Below are 20,949 nucleotides of genomic sequence, written 5' to 3'. Positions count from 1 at the left end.
TTTGAAAAGCAGCAAGCACTGCAGGAAGACGTGTGTGTGTGCAAGGGCACGCCTGCTCAGTGTCCTCTTACACTGGGGCAGCGCTGTCCTTTAAATACTGGGTGGGTTAGGTTTGTTAGGGCCATTGGCATTACTGCAGAACCATTGAGTCAAAAAAAGGAGAAGGTGAGTTTTCTGATTGATTGGCATTCCCAGAGGTTCCCTGAGGATAAAGTGTTTTAGCCCTTGCTTTGGTCTGTGGACAAGCTTTTCTTTTCCTCTCTTCATTCAGTTATTTAAGCAGTCTTGACGTAGAGGAGAGGTAATTGGCCTGGAAGACAAGCTAGCCAACAGAAAGTTAAAACCACAGTTTATATCCTTACATCATTAAATAAAGTAAAAACTAAAAAAACCTTCAGTGTAACTGTTCATGGATTCTATTCAAGAGCTGCTGTTGAACCTTAAGTTTTAGCATCAATAATGCATCTCACTTTCAGTGAAATTTGGAGGGAAAAGAGTTGCCTTAGGGGTCAGGGAGCCGAATCTTGGGTTTCGCAACCCGAGGACAGGTTTTGTGAAAGCTCCCACCCGCGTTCATGAGATGGAGGTGATGGTGCCAAGTCTTGTACTGGGGTCACCTGCTGACCGCATCCATCTGCCCCAGAAGCCGGGAGTGTCTCACCGCCCTAAAGTGGTTTTTTGTGTTAGAAGCTTCAAAATAAATATACCACATAAGTGTATGTAATCGCTCAGATAAGGGGAGGTAGTTACTAAGGCCTCCTTATCTTTTTTTATTTTTGTACATTGGGAATTTCTTATTCAGGACACCTGGAAAAAAACAGTAAGCTAAGATTTGATCTCAGCTTCTTTTTTTTAATAGAAGTCATCATAATTCTTCATTATCAAGGTAAAACTTGGTTTATAAGCATGTCTGTATTACTGCTGTGCTTGCAACTGTATGTATATGGGTGTTCTTGGAAAAAGAGGATATTTTTCCAACATACTGGAGCAAATAGTGTGCTGTGTCCTGGGCATTGAATAAACGTGCCTGTTTCTTTGATGAAAACAACTGCATCTTTAAAATACTGTAGCACTGCAACACGATCATTGTCAATCACTTGGGCTTCAGGTTTGTTCATAGGCTCTTATAGCTTTGTGAATTTGCTCTGCTGTGTTTTTAGACTAGAGTACAGCTTTTTAAGGAGAAGCTGCCTGGCTGACTTTCAGATGTTTGAGTGTGGGTTGTTTTTTTTTTTTTTTCAGTTAGGTTTTTGGGTGAGGCATTTGTAGTGTAAAGCCTTTTAAGAATTGGAAGGCTGTTACGGGCATAGTGGTGGTGGCGGCGGTAGGAGTTAAGTTTTAAGACAACTAATAGCAAGGCATTAAGCTATTAGTGCATGTGCTGTGTGAGCAGTAAATATTCCTGTACAACTTTGTATAGGTTGCTGAGTTCGTTGAGGTTGAAGAGCTGTCGAGTACCAAAAAGTGCCATTTTAGTCTCAAATGCCCCAAACTCCTGTGCAGAATTGCTCTGCTTTACTCTTATGAAGTCTTCAAACCACCTTTGTTTGTGTGAGCTGTTGGGTGCTGCGTTTGGATTCTGTGTGCCCCTGGGTTGTTCCCTGCGGCACACCATGGTCTGCGGGACACTTAATTATTGACATCAGCAAGAGAGGAGAGGCAAAGGGCTTGACAAGTATTTGTGTACTTGGTAGGACATAAATGCATTTTGGGACACAAAACCCTTTTATGCAGTTAGTTCTGCATGATCTTTGAGGATTAGGCTGTGTGCTCAAACCCAAATCCTTGTTTGATGCCGCAGTTGCCTTTCTAAAAGCAGTAGTATCCTAAATGGTTAGCGCTGCTTTGCACCAGTTCAGGACTGGCAGTATCCACTCTGGGCTTTCAGCATGGAAATGCCACCCTGCCCTCATTTTTTTGGCAGTTTGGGGTGTCTTGATTAAGGTCCAGCGATGTTCGGTCCGTGTAAATCAGCGTAACCTTTTGGAGGAGCATTCAAAAGGTCATTAAGAACTGCGGGTCTATTGCCAACACACGAACGTGGATTTCTTTGATTCTTCTTACAATTTACAGTTCAAAACACGTTTAAAAACAGCTAGTTTTGGGACTAGATGGTAGCAAAGAGCCTGATACAGAAAAATATAGTGCAGATCACTACTACTGAGTTAAAAGTTTGGAGCCTAGGAGTGTTTGGAAAGGAGATCTGTGCCCAGAAGTTAAGGTGCTCCCTGGGGAGAGGCGAATTGGGGTAATTGCCAGTCCCTGCACAAGGAGCATCTGGAGTTATAAAAGCTGTTTCTCTTTGTATGAGAGGGTCTTAAGACCCCTTCAGTAAGAGTCCTCCCCCAGGAGGCTTGGAGACATGAATTTGCAGCTGTAAATCAAGAGAAGGGGGGAGTTGAACTCGTGGGGTGGTGTCTGGGTAATTAGGTTAGCAGATGAGAGGAGGGGGGAGCACTGCTGTGTCTTTTCTACTACTTTTCTTAAAGTATCCCTTCGCTTCCCCCATTTTCCATTTCCTCAGGTTGAATTATTTCTAATTTAGGCTTGGCCCAACCAGTCTTCTTTTCCCAACACTGCAGTCATATTCCAGGAATCCTTAAGGAGCTTTGGGGCAGCGGTGCCAGCTTTTAAATAGAAGATGGAAGCTGAGGCATTATGGTATGTAGTTAGTTGTCTGCTTTTTTTGAAGCCAAAGCATCACGTTATTTTTACAGTCTGTGCTGTTCACTTCTGCTGGGAGCACTGGGATAGTTCTGGCATCTCCCCAGCGCTTTGTGTGCATACGTTTTAGCACAGCTTTGCTTATTTAGACCCCTAACGCACCAAAACAAAGCCGTGTGTGTGGAGTATTTTTGGTGCTGGGTGCTGTTGCTGGGGAAATGCTTGTATTTTTTCAGATGTTAGATCTTTTTTTCAGAGCAGATTTCTTGCTTCTTCCTTCTGCAGCTCTAATATCTGTGTGCTTTCCCTTGTTTCTACACCTTTTTTTATACGCTTTTACTTGTGCCTCCCCGTTCCCTTCCCAACTGTCCCTGCTAGAGCCACCTCTCATTTTTCCACACCACTTATACTCTCTGCCCAGATCTGCTTGATTTCAGCTATCGTGATCCTGCTGTTTTGTTCCTCGGACAAAGAGGCAGCGTCCTCAGCACGCTGGTGGTTGTTTTGCGGTGGTGGTGTGGCCCCATCTCTGCTGAGAGCAGCCATGCTTTTATCAACAAGCCTGTGGGCTAGGAGCAGTTGGGTCTGGCTTTCCCAGTGCAGGTGGCTGCCCGCTGCACCTCGGCAGGGACAGTGCCCAGGAAGTGTGCTTGACCGATGATGCTGGTGGCCTCCACTGTGCATTCAGGACAATCTGGTAGGCAGGAAAGACCAATTCCTGCCTCTTCTCTCATTGCCTGGGAAGAGAAGGTGGTGCTCGGTGCTGGAAGGCAGCCCTGTGCTAGCCTGTCTTTTGAGAAGAAAAATTAAATTGCCGGTTGCCTTCGTTTAAAAACATGTTGGTTGTGTCTGTGGGCATGGAGCGTGGTTAGAGCTGAGTGTTCCTGCTCTGGAATTCCTCTGAAATCCCTACTGTGGACCAGCTTAGAAACCCGTCTCATCAAGCTGGATGGTGTCTTGTATGTATAAAATAAAGAACTTGTAAAAGCTGCTGGCTGTTAGGAGAAATGGATTGCCTGTCTCCTTTGCCTCGCCCTTTTCAAACCGCTCAGTCCTTTATTTGGCTTTGAGGAGAGCGTTGATGCTTGGTTATATATACTTTGTCCGTGAAGTGTAGTTTGGGGTATGACTGCCATTTGAAGGCATTTACAAGGAAACCCAGGCAAGAGGCCAGTTCTTGTGTTCAGCCTTGGCTTGATTTGCCAGTTGTTTGTAGCAGACGAGACTTTTTTTTTTTAGTACAGGAAAGCAGCTTTTTTTTGAAGGGGGGACTATAAAATGTGCTTTAAATTAAGTATGTAGTTTATGCAACTGGCATGCAGTTGGTTGCTTTGTTTTATTTAGCGCAGCAGAGCGATGCCCTTAGTTTGCCGGTTATCCTATTAAAACTTTACGAGGCTGCGGTTCGTTGCCTTCCTAGGGAACCACCGCGAAACCAACTGCGAACAAGCAGGACGTACGCAGGTGAAGCTTTGCCTAGTGTAGCTGCAATTTAAGAACTCCGAGAAACTGTAATTAACGCGCTGGAAGAGTGTTTCCAGCACTTAGGCTGGTGTTACGGGGTGTGTCGGGAAGCCCTCGCAGACGTGTTGAGCCTGGGTTGGGAAGGGCCGGCCCTGCGCCGCAGTGGCTTCACTGTGGTATTTGCGGAACCCCGGGGGGGGGACTCTATTTTAGTTGGTCTCGCAAAGGCTTGATTTACATTTTGCAGGTTTCAACATGAGTAGTTAAGAGATCAGGGCTTTTAATGGCCAGCAGTTGTTCAGTGCAGTTATATAAAGTCGCTTTAAAGCTCTTTATCGCTTCCCGCATACCCTTTAAATTCCCAGGTTTTCTCCAACTCCTCTGTCCTGCATCTTTCTTGGGATGCTGATGCCACTGCGTGATGCCTTTGGGAATACTATACATGGCAGAGCACTTATTCTGGGGGATGGTGAGAGCTGGGATTGTGTGCTATTTTGCTGCAAAAACAGCTGCGATTTGTGGTGCTTGCCCTGATTTGCTAGAAGGATTAATCGCTGGTTTTGACACAGTCAAATAGTTGCTTTTGTAGGTTTAAACCTTGGAAACTGTTTGCTGCTCAGAATTGTTAGCTCGCCGAAAAATGTCTGACTTGTTCAGTAGCATTAAGTAGCGTTTCTCTTGTAGCCTGAGGCTTTGGGAGGTTCCCCTGGCCTCTCTGAATCTGCAAGTGAAAATCCCAGGCTGCCGCTTCCCACAGAAATGGAAAATGGGATTGCTCTGCAAACAACACGTAGAGAAAGTAATTTCCAGCGCAGATGGATGGGATGGGAAACTTGGATCCCTAGTTCACCGTAATTCTTAAAAAGAGGACTGTGAGTGTTGTCCTTAATCATACAACCCTTGTCAGACTGAGACCTCCTGCTTGTGTCCTCGGGGCCCTAATTCATCACTTACTGCCACCGGTGACACTGCTGAGTGATTTCATGCAGGCTTACGGTCTGGTGCTGTTTTCTACCTGTGGGTTAGCTGGGATACAAGGTCTGGCGTGTTAAACTTAACTACTGGTATCTAACGTCACCGTCTCTGGTTTGTAATAACCTTGGGAAGCTTAGCCTGGGGCTGCGGCCCCTCTTGTAAGCTCCTGCCCAAGAAGAACTGTTTCAGCCTGCTTTTACGCATTTCTTAACCATGAAGTCTTGCATATTGACGGCTACCACAGTGTGTTTTGTTCAGAAAATAAAATGAGTTTCATAGTTTCCTGATAAATTGCAAAAACCTTGCTGGGTCTGTTGTTCCACTGTGCAAACGGTGGGAGTATGTTGGGTTCCCCAATGCAGAGTAGCTCTATGTGTCTCAATTCAAGCTTTACAGGCTTGAAGTGAGGGATGAAATGTGGATGCTTGTGTTGAAGATGTGGCATCATGAGCTGTGTTTAAAACTCTTAGTAATATTGGGACGATCTCTTAATGCTAAGCCATCTGCAAAAGATGTACTTGGCATTGCTCTCATGGTCTGTAGCATCCCTTGAGTCACGCTGGGTTTTTAGCAGTGTGCTGGTACAGTGGTGAGGTTGGCTGTCACATCAGCATTGATGAGAGGTTCAGGACAGCTGCTAACGAAGCAACTGCGCTGTGAGATTAGAGAGCTGCTGCTAGTAGACATGTACAGCTGTCAAATGGGACCGGGAATACTGAGATGCGAGGCTGCCTTTCGTAGCCTGCCAGACTGCAGGTGCAAGCTGTTGTTAGTCTTTGTGGGGTATGTTAGGTACTGCTGAGGTAAGTTTCTCAGAATTTTTCTCATGTAGAAGCTTGGAAAATGGTGAAAACTCATCAACTATAAAAGGATCTGAAACGGCAAGGTAATTTTAATTAAATAATAAAAAAAATGTGCTTCAGTCTTTAATCTTTTTTCCTACCAGTCCAGCACTATTTGAGAGATCTTTAAAAAAACCCCAAACCCCAACCAACCCCCTTATATATTATTTGGTGATCTTCAGCATTTTGTTTTGAAACTGGGTGGCAAAGCACTTCTTGTTTCCATGCTTCTACTTGTTTTAGATATTCCAGTGTGATAGTCATCAAAGAGCTGTTTCCAGCCGTAATCGTGCCTCCAGTTCTGACACAACACAGCTGTGTTCAGTAACGGAGAATTTAAAAACTTCCTCTTTTAGAAATAGTATCCAAAAACTATTATTGGATTTTTTTCTTTGGTAGGTAAGCTAGTACCATCTTGTACATGGGAGGTAGCTTCCAGATAGCTTGAGGGCTTATTTGTATGGTTGGTTTGGGGGTTTGTTATTTTTGTGGGGGTAGGGGAAGATTTTTAAGGTGTTTGTAGAGATAATATATTGAGATCTTGCAAAGACTCAGGGTTTGTGGGTTCTCAGGTCAGCTTTCTGTAATGTTCTTCTCTCTGTTGCAGACTTTGGTGTGCTTGGAGAACTGCTTGTCTGACTTGGCTTTGTAGTGGGTCCTGTGTTTTACAGGATGACAAGGTACTTCTCTTAACTCATCCTCAGGGACCTGAGATCTTCCTGTGGGAAGATCAGGGTGCAGAATTGTTAAATGACTTCACATGTGAGCAGCTGGCCTCTACCAGTAGCATGAAGTGGAAAGGAGGAAGACAGCCCTTGCGTTGCTCTTAACCCTTTGTAATAGATAAGCTATGTCTGAGGAGTCTCTTAAAAAAAAAAAACAAACAAAAACAAAAAACAAAACCCAACAAACCCACAAACAAAAAAAAAAAACAAAACAAAAAAACCCCCCCAAAAACCCCAAACACCTAATACCTACTGAACATCAAAACCTCCTTGATAACAGGGGTTGTTCTTCCCCAGCACGTGTGTGTTCAAGCAGGCAGCAGCTGACTGCACGTGGTAGAGCTTGGCTTGCCAGTGGGTTGCCCGAAATGCTCGTTCCCTTGAGTGCTCCGGGGCCGAGGGAGCGCTGTGGAGTTTGAGGTTGGCACCAACCCAGTTCTAAGCATGCTGCTTTCATCTTGCAAATTATTTTTGAAGGTCTGCTTTATAGTCCAACTTACTCTGCATCAGAAAAGACCTTATTCCCACTTTGGTGAGCTGGTGCTTGTATAGCATGTTGTGCTTGAGCTGGCTTGTTTTTTTTGTGGGGGGAAGGTATCAAGGATCCTGAACAGATTTAAAAAAAAATGCTTTCCCTTCCCTGCGCATTTCCCCCACCCCCCCCACCCCCCAGGAAAACGAATCTTTCTAACTTTCTTTGAATTAAAAGATAATGTGTCTCATAGAGTCTTTAAGCAAATGGCTGCACAGAACCCCTTCAAGGGGGATAAACGGTCAGTTTTTGTGGTACTTTCTTATGCTGTACTTAGAAGGTTGTGGAGTATAAGCTACATGCTCTGAAGGGCACAGTTTCTGTTGGGAGTATCTCTTACTGAGGTAAGTGCAATGAAAAATCAGTCCCTCCTGGATGCTTCTTGGTATCAGAGTGTAAAGTGGGACTGCTTGACCGAGTAAAAAGAAAACATTCTTGTCCTAGGAATTCTGTGGTCCGCTTCTGATTATGATGATTATTTATAGTTGTTTCATCTGCAGTTCTTTACATGCTCCCATCCGGTGGGATTTTGCAGTGGGATTTTCTTCCCGGCAGCTTGTGGGGCTGGTCCCTAAGGAGCAGCTGTGGAGAGGCTGCCCTGCCTGCTGTCCTTGCCTCCCAGCTTCGGAAAAAAAATGTGGTTTGTTTGTGGGGATCTGGCATGTCTCCCTCTGCCCTACCTCCTGGCTACGGTGGGGGCGCAGGGGTTGGCCCAGCAACCTACTTTTATTTTATTACAGCAGCTGGTGCCTTCCTTCCAGCTGCTGCTTTCTCTGCTTTCACAGGTCTCGTGGGTCCTGCTGTCCTCCCTCCTGTTCCTGTTTCCCTGGTACTGAGATGTTCCTTTAGTGTGCAACTGGGGGCGTTCCCCCATCCCCAGGATGGGGTTGTTCTGCTGAGATGTCCTGGCACTTCTGGTCCCAGCAGTAGCCTCTCAGCCTGTGTGGGTAGTGTTGCTGCTGCCCTCCTGTGCTGGTTGTTTCATACATGTCTTCAGCCAAGAGGCCGGCAGTTTTCATTTTCATCAGACTCAGATGAGAGAGAGGTACAACGCAAATTCAAAATTGTTAAATGCTTAGTATTATTCTGTAGTTTCCCCTCTTGCACACTTTGGGGTTTGGCGAGGGAGGAAGCCCCTCATCTCTAAGGACAGTTGTAAGTTTTCTTGAGTTGCAGCCATTATTTTGTCATTAAAATCTAATATTTATTGCTGCTGATTCCCGGCAGGGTTATGAAGAAAATACACAAAGCATGGAGTGAAGAGATTTGGGGCAGCTGCTGCAGGGGCCGGTGCTGCTGCCAGGGTGAAATGTGAACTCTAAATAAAGCGATGTCCCATCATCACCATGCAGTGTCTATTTAACGAAACCTAGTTTTCTCTTTGCTTCATCTCCCAGCCAGCTCCCTCCCCTGTCCACCCCCACCCCTGCTGCTGGGATTGCTGGTGGAGCTGGGAAGGGTGCTTGGGACTGGAATGGCTCTTCAGTCCGCTCCATCTGTGCTCTGCAGGCATGAGTTAACTGATTAAATTACTGGCATTACACGAGTCACCGCCCTTCTGCTTTCTAAGCAGAGTGACTCTGCATACATCGTACATGCACGCTGCCCCTTTCTCACACCCTCCCTCCCGCCGGCAGTCCAACCTGAGTTCCTTATGGAACAAAGTACGGATTGTTTTGGGAGTAGTAATAGAGATGAGCTTTTCCAAGAGCTTTCTAGCACTTTTAGGAAATAAGGGCCTTTTTTACTTCTGTCGTAATTGTTATGAGAAAGTTTATTTAGTGCTGTCTGCTTCTTTTTGGCAATTTGTCTGAAAACATTGCAAGTAGGTTGTTGCGGTGCTGGAGTCCCTGACTTCTGGTTAGGAAGGGAAGCTTGTGGTTTTTATGAAGGACTGATATTTCAAATCATGGTAAATACCTCTAGGAGACAATTAACTGACAGAACTATGGCTCTGAAACTGTGGTTCTTTTGCAAGTGACCTTAGTTATTCTTGTCTGTCAGTATCCCAGAAAGGCAGGAATAAACAGCACCTTTTTCCAGAATTAGATTTCTTTAAACCAGAGAGTCGAGACTTTTGGGTGAAGTTGCTAGAAGTAGCTGCCATAGATGAGCGAGCATCTGGCTGAAAGTCTGCAGGATAAGACCATATTGCTCATCTATCCCTATCGAGTGGGCAGGAATAGCAGTTACGGGGTTTGGTCAGCTTCAGGTATATTTTCTTTGTCACAGATTTCCTTGTAGCCTTATTTTCCTGTACTTCCTTTCCTTGTAAGATGTAGGAGCTGCGTCAGGAGAAGCCTGTAATTGCTTGGAAGATGCTGGGAAGGCTGTAAATCCTGAACTTGGGGCACCCCTTGTACCGCAGGCTGGTTTTCTCTGTTCCCTGGTAGACTGCTCCCAGTCTTTATTTGAGCACAGAGCACGCAATTTAATGAAAAACTGTCCAAGAGGCATTCTTAAAAGACCTTAATTTGGTATCCACCGATATATTTAGAAACCTCTAGGAAAATATGTTTGTCTGCGGCTCTGAAAGTACAGGGGTATCACTGGGGAAGGATGTCAGAAGATTCCCAAAGTCAGGTTTGTTGTCTTTCTGTGCTGATTGTGAGTTCAAGCAAAAATATGGCAGTGACAATCCTGGTTTTTTTTTTAATGACAAGTCATGTTTTACTCCTAATTCATAGCACCTACCCATGGTGTCCAAAAATTGCTTGGAGCAGCTGTGATGCAGCTGCAGCACTGGCCGCTCCTGAGTACTGCAGTCATTGGCAGAGGCTGAGAGCTTTGCTTACAGCCCTTGTAAAGCTTATTTGTGTCAGGGAATGAACGGGACCGGTTTGCTGGTGCACTTGAAGTAGATGGCTCTGGTCTCTTTTGTGCTTTCTTATTCACCAAATTAATGGTTAATTAACCAAGGATTTGGATGCACAGTTACAACAGTGCTATCGTCTGGGCTGCTGACACCGATCTTTGGCTGGATAGTGTCACTAGCTATTACATGGAAGAAGCTACAAATGTTTATAGGAAGCTCAATTCTTCCTATTGCAAAACCTCCTAGAAAATAGGTTTCCTCATTAATTGTCTGCAAATTAATCACGTTTTCTCATGTCATCCATACAGTCTGTTTTGCAATTCCAGGGCTGTGGTATGTTCTTTTGTGAAATGTGTGGTAGAAAATTAACATGCTGTTCTGGCAGATGGGAGGGACCCTGTCTCCCAGCCTTTCTGTCCCCCAAATCTCGCTTTTTTTCTATTGCTCCCACCCCTAAAAAGTTGACATTAACTTGAAAACAGTGGGAGGGAATGAAACGTGCTTTGAAAGGGTGATCCCATCGGTGGGAGTGGTATTGAGTGGTTATACAGGGTATAGAGCGGGGTTGTGGGAAGAGAAGTGGTTCGGCAAAACATAGAGTTTGGAGTCGTTAATTTGAGTCATTTAGCACTGTGTACCAAAAAGTTTAGACTGTGCCTGGCTAAATCTCATGAGTCTTTGAAATTCACAGCAGTGCTGGCAGCCCCACTGGCTTTTGTCCTTCCTGCACACACACAGCTGCTTGGTCCGGGCATCCCCGTGTGCTCAGCATCCCCGCTGCTTCCTCTGGTCCCGCTGCAGAAAGCTGCTTATGGCTTTGGGGAAACCACAAGAGACCAGCTGGAAGAAGCCTCAGAAAAACGAGTTGGTGTTGCTATTGGACCCATGGAGGATGTGAAAGTGTGGAGTGTTCGGTTCACGTCTCTGCTCTCTGGGTGTAATTAGCGTAACATGGGAAAACTTCCTTTATCACCCCCCATTGAGGAATGACGTGTGTCCAGACTTGTTTAAGAAATTTGCTGGTAATAGTCCAAAATGCAAACGGAGCGTGTGCTCCTGTAGCAGTATGTGGTCTGCAGAAACACTTGCTTTGTTCAGGTAGCTGTGCTGGCTGTTCAGGGGAGGCTTATCTTAAAGCATACCGTTGAAATCTATCAGCTTCTGCTTTTCTCCTGCCGATGTTTTAAAGCCAGCTTTCAGCATAGGTAGCTCAGCAGAAAAAGTAATGGATTGCAAAAGATTTTGGTTGAAAAGTAGGCATGGAGGCTGTGAAAGGTGTTTTATGCATAGCAGTTACTCATCAAGTTACCATCATGCTTGGCTGCCCTTGGGAAAGAAATGGCAGTTGCTTCAGGTGGTACTACAAGGTGTCTTGCCAGGTCTAAAATAAGGACAGCCTCACTGTGCCTGGGGGGGGGAGGGGGCGGGGTGTGAAGAAATAAGAAATAAAAAACAGCCGTGGTGGTTTTCTGACTGTCCTGCTTCTTGAGGTATATGCAAAGACCACGCTTTGTTGTTCTTGCATCTGCCTTCAGAGACATGAGACGTGATGGGGAGGGCAAGAGCCTCCAGGACAAGGTGGTAGATGCCCCATCCCTGGAAACATTTAGGTCATGTTAGACGGGGCTCTGAGCAATGTGATCTAGTTGAAAATGTCCCTGCTTATTGCAGGGGGGTTGGACTAGGTGACCTTTAAAGGTCCCTTCCAACCCAAACCATTCTACAATTCTCCAAAATTAGATACAAGCCATAAGGATGAGCTGTAGGAGGCTCGGGCTTTCTGTTCTGGGCTTGACTAATGGACAGTAGTCAGGAGGTGCTCCCATACTTGCCATATATTTCTATACCATTTTTTATCTTGCACATCTGCTTCTTCCCCTCTTTCCTCTTCCACCAGCCCCAAGGCTTTCATGCTGACAGTCATGTGGTTTGCATTCAGTTGCTGACAACAGATTACAAGGCAGAAGCGTTTTGTGTGCCTGAATCGCACGGTGTCCTTGCAGAATAGCTGTCCTGTGGCTCAGTGGTGTGCTTAAAATTTGGGAGGCAAGAAATGAAGGTGTGGCTTCACTGTCTCTTAAGGTATGCTGGCTGCTCTCAGCCCTGCCCAGTTCACCGCAGCTGGGGGCAAGGAATCCTGCAGCCCTTGGCTGGCTGTATCAGCTTACTTGATTAAGTCCCAGCGGCTAATTTGATGGAAAGATAACCTTTTGGTGGCCTTGGTGATACTGGGATGTGCTTGGGGCCACCTCAGTGCTGGTTGGTGGGAAGGAGGCACCAGGGATGCACAGCCTGAAGGATGGGGGACAGACTTAGAGCAGTTGCAGCCAGTTTTTGAAAACACCTTGAAACTTTTTTTGGGAGGACCCTTGTGATAAGATGAACTCAAAGTGAGGACTTTGGGTTATGAGGAGCTGCTGTAAGCTTTGAAAGCTCAGACTTTTGTGAAAGGAGGGAAATGAGCAATCTGAAATTTCCACTTTTGTCCCTTGCATGTGGATGCAGCTCATTAGTTCAAGTAAGTTGTTTTTCATAGAGAAGACATTCATATGTGTGCTCAAGTTAAAACACTGAATTCTTGTGGAGTTTTACTTTATGCAAAATGTCTTCATTTGGAGATTCAGCTGTCCTAGCTTGTTTTAGCTGACTTTGCATAAGCAGTAATGAGATTTGGTTTTTTTACATTAATAACCCGTTAAAATAAGTGGGCAAACTGATATTTATGCAGCTGCTTGACTAGCCTGGAAGCAGATGCAAGGGCAACAGATTTATCAAGTGATTTTTACACTATAGATCAACAGTCCACTTGTATTTTTTTTAAAGCTTTTCATCACAAAGAATTATTAAAAAAAACAAGTCAATGTGAAACTAAATCTAATTTTCATAACTGATGCTGAAGATTGAGATGGTGCATCCCAACGCAATTAAATTTATAGGCTTATTCATTTTAGAATTAATAACACCATAATGACTTGCTCTTCTCTTTATGGGCTTGGAGTTCCCGTAGTGATGGATGAGATAGAGCTCATAAAGGACTCTTGTGCTGCTGATATTCATCACGTATCTAAGAGTTAAACATATGGCCAAAGGAGAGAAGGAGGCTGAAGTGTCTCAGCAATTTGGGTTAATTACTAGAGCAGCTCCTGCAGAATTACTGTTCTTTATGTGTCAGGTTTGCCAGGGTGATGTTGCATCAGCATTTCTTTTGTTAAAAAGCTCTGCAAGAGATAAAAAGTTGGCATATGCGTCTCCTAGGAGGAAATTTTCCTGCAAGTCATCTGCCACCTGTACAGAGCTGTAGAGCTGCTCTTCCACCAAAGGGAGTCAACCAATGAACGGTGCTAAATATTGTAAAATATAGATACAAAAATGGTTATGCCTTCTGTTTTGGGGGACAAAAAAAAGTGCTCTTTGCTCTGGCAAATGAACTGTATTCATTAGTCCCAAGGAGAGGTGTGGTTTTTTTTTTTTTCAGTGCAACTTTCACCTACTTGCTTAATCTGTGGGTGCCTGGAGGAATGGAAAATGAGTTTAGCATACCTGAGGGCTTTTCTTACAGAGGTCTCCCTTTAGTATGTGTCCTGCCCACACAAAGATAAAGGTGAGCAAGAAAACCCCTAGAGCAATGCATTTTTGCGTGGATATGCAGCAGTTCCTGCCCAGGCGACTCTTGCTGGAAGGATCCAGCCCATCTGCTGGCCTGGAGCTGCCTCTGATGTGCTGGGGAGAGGTACGGTGATCACTGGTGGGGTGTTCAGGTTGTGGGGGTGCTTAGGCAGAGCATGCACTGAGGTAATTTCTGTTTTATCCCTGCAAGGGATGTACAGGTAGCGATGCTTGAAAGCAGAGCATGGGGACAGATGCTCTTCTGTCAGATCATTGAAAGCTCCTTTCCAAGTGCAAGCATAGTTTTACAGTGCAACTTCATCCTTCCCCCTCCCTTCCCATTTGGGGGAAAGGTGGTGAATAGTTAACTTTCTCCTCTCCAGATAATGCTTGAAAGCTATCCAAAATGGGCTTGGTTTCATAAGTTGTGTGAAGTCACTGGGGTACGTAAGCCACAGTCCTGCTGGGGGTTTTGGAGTGCTCAGTCCCTTCCTTCCTTTTGGGATAGAGACTGAAAAATCTCCAGGTTGCTTTATTTTTGGTGTTAAACTCCTAGTCTCCTTCCAGCACAGCAAGTTTGTGACTGTTCTGGAGCAGGGTATCTTCAGCCTGAACACAAGCCGAATCCTGCCAGCGAGGCAAGCAAAGGCTTGTTTGCTAAAGATAGTGTGCACATGTGTACATAGTCCAGGGGGGGTTTTAAGGCACTCTGCAAGTGCTCAGCTTTACAGCACGATCGTAGGCATCCTAAAGAAAATTAAACGGATCAGATAGATCTAATGAATAACAAGCTATTAAAGGTCAACTTTGTCCTTTATAGCACCTATTCTCCATGGCAGCTGTACCAGATGACACATACTCCGTCACACAAGCACATTGTGCGTTGACCTTTGCATCAGATCCAAATCTGTCATGTGCTGTTGTGCTCCCAGGTAATCAGGCATCAGTTTTCGGCATCTCTCCTGTCTCTGAGGCCGTTGGTATACGTTGGTAATTCAGTAATCCCTGGAATGCATTTGGGCTGCCTAAGGTTATAGCTTGTGCTTGTGTTAATAGGGCTGGCCCTGAAAAAAGTTTTGTCCAACTCTTTTACTTACACTTCCTTTAGATTTATTAAATAGTTGTCCTTTGCATGGATGGAAAATGTTAAAAATAGAAGTGCTCAAGGCAGGGCTATTGTGTTGGTGTTGACAGGTTCGCTGGAAGCTGAAGCACGCCTTGTATGTTAAGAAGCACCAGGTTTTGGAAAGGGTTGCTCTCTTATGTCTTCTTGTCCCTGCACTGAGGAGCTGCTTTTTTTGAGCTGAGAGGAGACAGTCTTTTGGATAAATCAGGTTTTTAGTTTGCTACTGTTCATTAGGTAGGGCAATTATTACAAATAGTACTTGGGATTACAAATAGCTTAGGATTCCTGAAGAATTGTTGCATTTTGTAATTAAGAGGCACCAGCTGCAAAGCTAGTTGGTGAAAGAACCTGAAATAATATCTAATAGATTTTGCTTTTGGGAATAACTATTTCCTTCACTAAAAATCTCTCTTACTTTGTCCCATTGCTGTGCAGGCAAGCACATAATATATAAGGGAATAAAGCACAAGTGATGATACAGTGGAAATAATAACACTGTACTGATCTGTACCATGCAGCAAAGAAGTAAGTCTCTGCAATTTCCCTCTCCCCTGTAGGTGTAACCACTGTAAAAATGGAATGATTTTTTTTTCAGGACCCCTAACTTTGCCAAGCTTGCTCCAAGTCAAAGGCAGACTTTTCAGAAGAGAAGGCAAAAGCCCGCAGGACCTTTATTTGGTGGGATTCTGTAACTATGAAGCTGTGTCCCCAAATATAAACCTATATGTCTCCACTAATGTCTCCAGCCGTCATGGTTGCAGAGATGAGCTGCTAAATAAATGTAAATAGTGCATGAAATGATGGAGAGCAATTTCCTGAGTCTCCTGTCTCAAGCTGACTTCTTTATAGTAGCAGTCAGCTGTTGGTATCTGTGTTTTGTCATCACAGTGACCACACAGATTTTATTGCACTGTTGCTGATTGTGTTAGCAGATACACAGGCTTATCTCAAGCCTGCACAACTCTTGCCAGGTATTACTCTGTATCCAACTGTCTCTTGTGCAGCTGTGAAAGTCATCTGTAACTGTGTGGAACTGCAGTTCTGCAGGAAACTGGAACATAGGACAAACGTAAAGGGAAGGTAAAATGCTGTGGACTGGGTTTTTTGTGGGGTTTTTTATTTTTTAGTTTTTCTAAAATAGTAGGAATAAGGGAGGGTTTTGCTGAAGTTTGGGGTTTTGCAACATAACAATTATTCCCTTCTTTCTTCCTTTGCACTGCACAGATTTTTTAATTTTTTTTTTTCCTCTCCTCCTCACACGATTAGGATTCCCCCTGATATAGTAGGATCATCTAATCTTCAAGACGCAGCCCAGCAGGGGAATGTGTATTTTGATAAGGAGCCATTAATGGTGCTTCCTCACCCAGACTCAAAACGATCCCAAAATCGTGTCATACGTCATTGGGAGGATGTTCATCTCCATGCAGCTTTGACTTGTGCAACAGATGCTCATAGTAATATAAAGAGATCCTAAAAAGTGTGTATATAAAAAAAAAAAAAACCTCCATAAAAATAACTAGGTTACTTCATATCACTTACTGGTTTTGCCTTTATTCTAAATGTGGAAAAGTTTATTGTTTTCTTGGGCATGGTAGGTGTGTGGCAGTGCAGGGGCTGGAGCGTGGTGGGGAGCACCCCTCCCTGACTTCACATGGTGCATAGCTAAAATGTGTTCAGAGCAAGTGCACACATTTACAATTAATTTCTGAAGATGGAAAGTAAATGTTGGCAAATTATTTTAATATTTCTGGAGGGTTTCAGTTGAAGAACAGTAGTAGTTTTCAACTTCCTTAAAAAAATAATGGAGGCTATAGGTTGGTGGGGTTTTTTTGGCAGATGAGAAAATGCTGTTGTGCTCTGAGGCTTTTTTGGAGTTCAAATGAGCAGCATGCTTCTATAAGCCTTTTTTTAAAGTTTCTATTTATCCTCGTGGTTGTAAGTTATGAAATATTCACTGTCATAGGTCACAATATTTCTGTGCTAAATTTGGGAATATAGCTGGCAGCTTGCTTTTGCCCTGGGAACTTTCGTGTCAGGTTGGTACAGAAAGCTTTAGCTACTTAACTGTTGGGCGAAAGAGGTTCTTAGTTTCACTCTTTTAAAAATTTTTTTTATTATTCTTTTTTGCTTCCACTGCTTTTGTATTTTTCGCTGCCTTTTCTGCTGTCATGGAAGAAATGGAGGCTCAAAGTAGTTGAGCTGTCGCAGTTACTTGGTTTTCAAGGTCAGGTTTGTCTTGCCTCTTGTGTGCGAGGCTCCCTTTACTCTTTGTGGTTTTTTGTTGTTTTCTGCCAAACCCCTGTGTTTCAGACCTGCTTCCTGCTTGCGGCTTTGTACCAGCTTGGGAATCTCCACACAGTTTTTCTTTGCTTTTCGTGTACGATAAAGGCACAACTGCATGGGGGATGTGACTGTAGAAAACGATGGAAATCTGTCAAAGATATCCAGGGTTTTCCTGTGTTTCTTTCCAGCATTTGCATGTAATTACTTTGCATTTAAAAACCAAAACAACCAAATCGCACTTTTATAAAAAAATTATTTTCCTTATGGTATTATAGCTAGTCAAACTTTTTAAATAAAAAAAAAAAGGCAGACCCAGATATTGGTGATCTCCACCTGGCTGCTTGTGCCTGTACCTTGACCACCATGTCAAATGATGTTTCTTCTCTTGCAAAAGCAGTAGGAAAAGCCAAGCTATTCTTCATGCCTTAGTCTTTGGTTTACAGGTGTTTTTCCCCAAAGTCAAATGGTGCTGACTAGGGGGAGTGCTCAACACAGCGAAGGTGTGACCTGCTAGGTTTATAGATTATGGTGAGTTCTGACAACTGCCCTTCAGGCTGGGGCTGCGCAGCACGCCTGACGGCCAGTGGTGGGCTGAGTTAGCATGTGGTCCAGACCCAAGTGCCCTGGGATGCTCGAGCATGAGATCTTTTTGAGGGTATTTACATGAATTTGTCACATATGTGAAAAGGGTGGAAATGGTACCGGACCAGCCTGAAAGACAGGTCCATGCTGTGAGTGGATGGTGAGTGGAGAACCAGAGTCTCTGGCTCGGTGCCCAACTGGCATGGTGTTGGAAGTTCAAGTGTACTGCAAGAAGTTCCTTATACACTTTGCCTGTTCATGGGCTTTCCCAAAGTGTCTCTTTTGGCTGCTGCCAGCAGAGTATTGGACACCTGAACAAAAAAGCACCCAAACCCCTGGACTAGGTTCACTTTATTCATAGTGATGGAAGAAGTGCTGGCCTATGTTAGCTGGAATACCTCTTCCCAACTTCATCTCTGGAATGTCCCTGTTTGTCTTGCTAATGTCTGTCTAAGTTGCTTATGTTGGCTGGTGGGTTATGGCACTCGGAAGCTTGCAGGATAAGTACTCCAAGGGTCTGCTTTCCAGCCTAGCTGGTCTGTGATACTCCATCGTGCTGTTGGAAGCTAATATGCTTTTAAAGAGGATGTCTTAAGCACATAGACATTAAACTTCTCTCCAAAAGCATAGGGAAACAATTGGTGGTAAAACCCAGAAAAGAAACCTGGCTGATCCCATTGTTTCTGGGGACTGCGGCTTTCCTGTTTACTCAGCCTGGCTTTCAAATATTTGTCCTGCTCCTTATGAGTAAAGCACTTCTGCACTGATCTGCAGAGTTCTTGCCTGTCCCTCTTCATGCAACTTTTGATTTTTCTCCTGTTTTTGAAAATACTTATATCAGTTTTGAAGTGTCAGAGGGAAACCTCTCCGCCCCTGTCTTTGAGCATGCAAAAACAAAGCACTGGCAAATTCCTCCCCCCTGTTCCCCCACCTTTTCTTCTTGCTGGACCAACAAACCATAAAAACCCCAAACCAGTGTTTACTTCCTTCTCCTATTTTTTTTCCCTAGCAGTTATAGCCTAAGTGCAGTGCAGCCCCTTGAAATGGGGGTTTACAAAGCTAGAAGTTGCCAGTGTCAGTGTACCTTTCTGATGGAGGCTTGCTGCCTTTGAAGTGAATTAAAATGCTTCAAAACTGTGTGCTGGGTTATAAAACTGTGATATTAATAAGCAGTAATCGATAATTGAGGTGATCCCACCTGCAGTTCTAATGTGATGCACCTGAAGGTTGCATGAGAAGGGAACAGAATCTAAGCCTATGAACCCCTCTTCAAAGGTACTTGTAGAAATAAATATGTACGTTTTAGGAATTGACCTACAGAATTTCAATGGCTGGATGGAGAAGTAGAAGATTAAGCAGACAGATGTGTTGGTTGTGGTGGGGAGGCATGAACCCAACCCACCGCTGTTCCCTGGATTTGTCTGCCTTGCGACAAAACAGGGCTCGTGTTCAGTGCCAGAAGCACAGAGAGGGGACCCTGTGGGGGGGACTCTGTCCAGCAGGATCAGCTTTGTGAATGTAGTGGTTTTTTCTGTGACCCTGAGGAACCAGGAATCCCACCAGGATTTGGAGAAAGCAGAGGTGATGGTGATACCTGGCTGGTCCTTTCACGCAGCATTGCAACTCCATAGGACTCTGCTCCTTTCTGCCCTCCCTGGGTGTGCCTGAAGCCTGGAAACATTCTTGTGCATGTGTGAACCTTCAGAAAAAAATCTTTCCATCACTGTGGGTTGTTCTGGGTTTTGGGTTTTAGCTCCTAGCAGGAGATGGGGCCAAGGGGTGCCTTTAGGACTGTCTACTGACTCAGCGTCAGAATGGTCTTTGACCCTCTGATGTGCTGGGTCTGTGTTGGTGAGGAGAAGTTAGTGATGTCTTGGTGGATCTGGGAGTGGCAGGCAGCTCTGTCTGAGGAAGGAAAAGCACAAATCCTTCTGTTGGGGGACTCTGCTGTGAAGCTGCTGCGTCGCTCATGCTGCTGTGCAGAGGCTTGTGCCAGGAGGAATTGCCCGGGGGTGGGGGGGCGCGAGGTTGACATTCATACCTGCTGCGGTGGCATGGGCTTCAATGAAGACTTCTCCTCTGAAAGTGGTGCATGTAGCTTCGTTTGCGGCGTTATTTGCTCCGAAACCAATTTTTTTCCAGGGTGCTGGGGGCTTTTCAGCTAGATGCTTCCTTCCTAACCTCTCGAGAAGAGCAGAGTACTCTCAGCTAAATGAAGTTGTGCCAAAATAAGCATTCTTGTTTAAAGCAGTATATGCCTAGGAATGCTTCTTGCTTTAAAGCTTTAGGAAGAGAAGCTGGTCTGGATACTATAGCCTGATAACTTTTAACTTTTTTTCTTTTTAAAGCACAGGCCTGGATTGCAGAGATGGGGTTTCAAGTCCTTGATCTGAAGTGAACTGGTAGAGAAGATGCCGAATAATTTTTCTTGAGTGTGAAATGTTCTGCATCTCTACCTAGGCTGCTCATGGGGTGATGCCCCTGGAAGGGGCAAGGTGGTGATCTCCAACTCTGATAACTTGTTACAGTTTTGTTCCTGAAAAATGTCAGGGACATTTTGTTTCTGTCCCAAAAAAAGAACAGAAACAAACTTCAAAACCTTGGAGGTTGCTATGAAACAGGACTGTCTTCCCCTTGCCTCTATTAATAAAGTCTTTAAATACACTCCTTGCTTAGTTCCCTTGCTACTGCTGGTGGGGTATAGTGGTATGTATGTCTGGTAGGTGTGTCTCTCTTCTTGTAACCAAACATTTCCTTGGCTGTGGATTCATTGAACTGTTTCAGGCAGAGTTAGGATGCTCTGTGCTGCCTGTCCTGTGGTATTGGTACAGAGCAGGGTTGTTTGCTGCTGCTTTTTTGTGCAGGTGGAGGAAAATTATTTCAATTTTTTAGTACTTCAAAATTTTTCAAAAATATATTTATTTTAGCAAACACAACCCCCTTGCACACAACATTTCCCCTTCCTTCCCCTTCGCCCCCAGCTTTCACATTTTCCTTAAGTGTTTCTGATTTCTTAGTAACTTCCCTACAGAAAGCTTGTGCTGTTTGCAGAGAGGATCATGTACCAGAGACGTTGCCTTGTCCCTTCCCTGCAAGGCCCAAGATTACCTGACACTGCCTTTGCATCTGCTGTGTCTGCTACGTGCAGACTTTCTGTGGGTGCGAGTTTGGGTTTGTACAGCAGAGATCAGCTGAGGGACGTGTAGCCAATGCAGAGGACTGCAGCATCTGCTTCCACCTGTGGTGCTCGGCAGCAGTCCTGTTGATTTTGGATAATTTGTGTAAAAAAAAAAAAAAAAAAAAAAAAAGTGTACAAAAAATATGCTCACAGGAAA

At 44.5% G+C, this 20,949-nt stretch overlaps 1 protein-coding gene across 1 annotated transcript in view; it reads left to right on the top strand.

The window, feature by feature from the left end:
• Positions 1-20,949, top strand: part of LAMC1 (laminin subunit gamma 1) — a 70,000-nt gene that overhangs the window by 770 nt on the left and 48,281 nt on the right. The window contains exons 3-5 of the mRNA XM_035898067.1: positions 477-586; positions 1,421-1,454; positions 2,605-2,661. Coding sequence (XP_035753960.1) covers positions 477-586; positions 1,421-1,454; positions 2,605-2,661 — 201 coding nt within the window. The remainder of the gene's footprint in view (positions 1-476; positions 587-1,420; positions 1,455-2,604; positions 2,662-20,949) is intronic.

Source organism: Egretta garzetta, unplaced genomic scaffold, assembly GCF_000687185.1.
Source record: "Egretta garzetta isolate BGI_Z169 unplaced genomic scaffold, ASM68718v1 scaffold187, whole genome shotgun sequence".
Taxonomy (NCBI): domain Eukaryota; kingdom Metazoa; phylum Chordata; class Aves; order Pelecaniformes; family Ardeidae; genus Egretta; species Egretta garzetta.
Note: the sequence above shows the minus strand (reverse complement) of the source record. Positions and strands in the feature narration are given on the sequence as shown.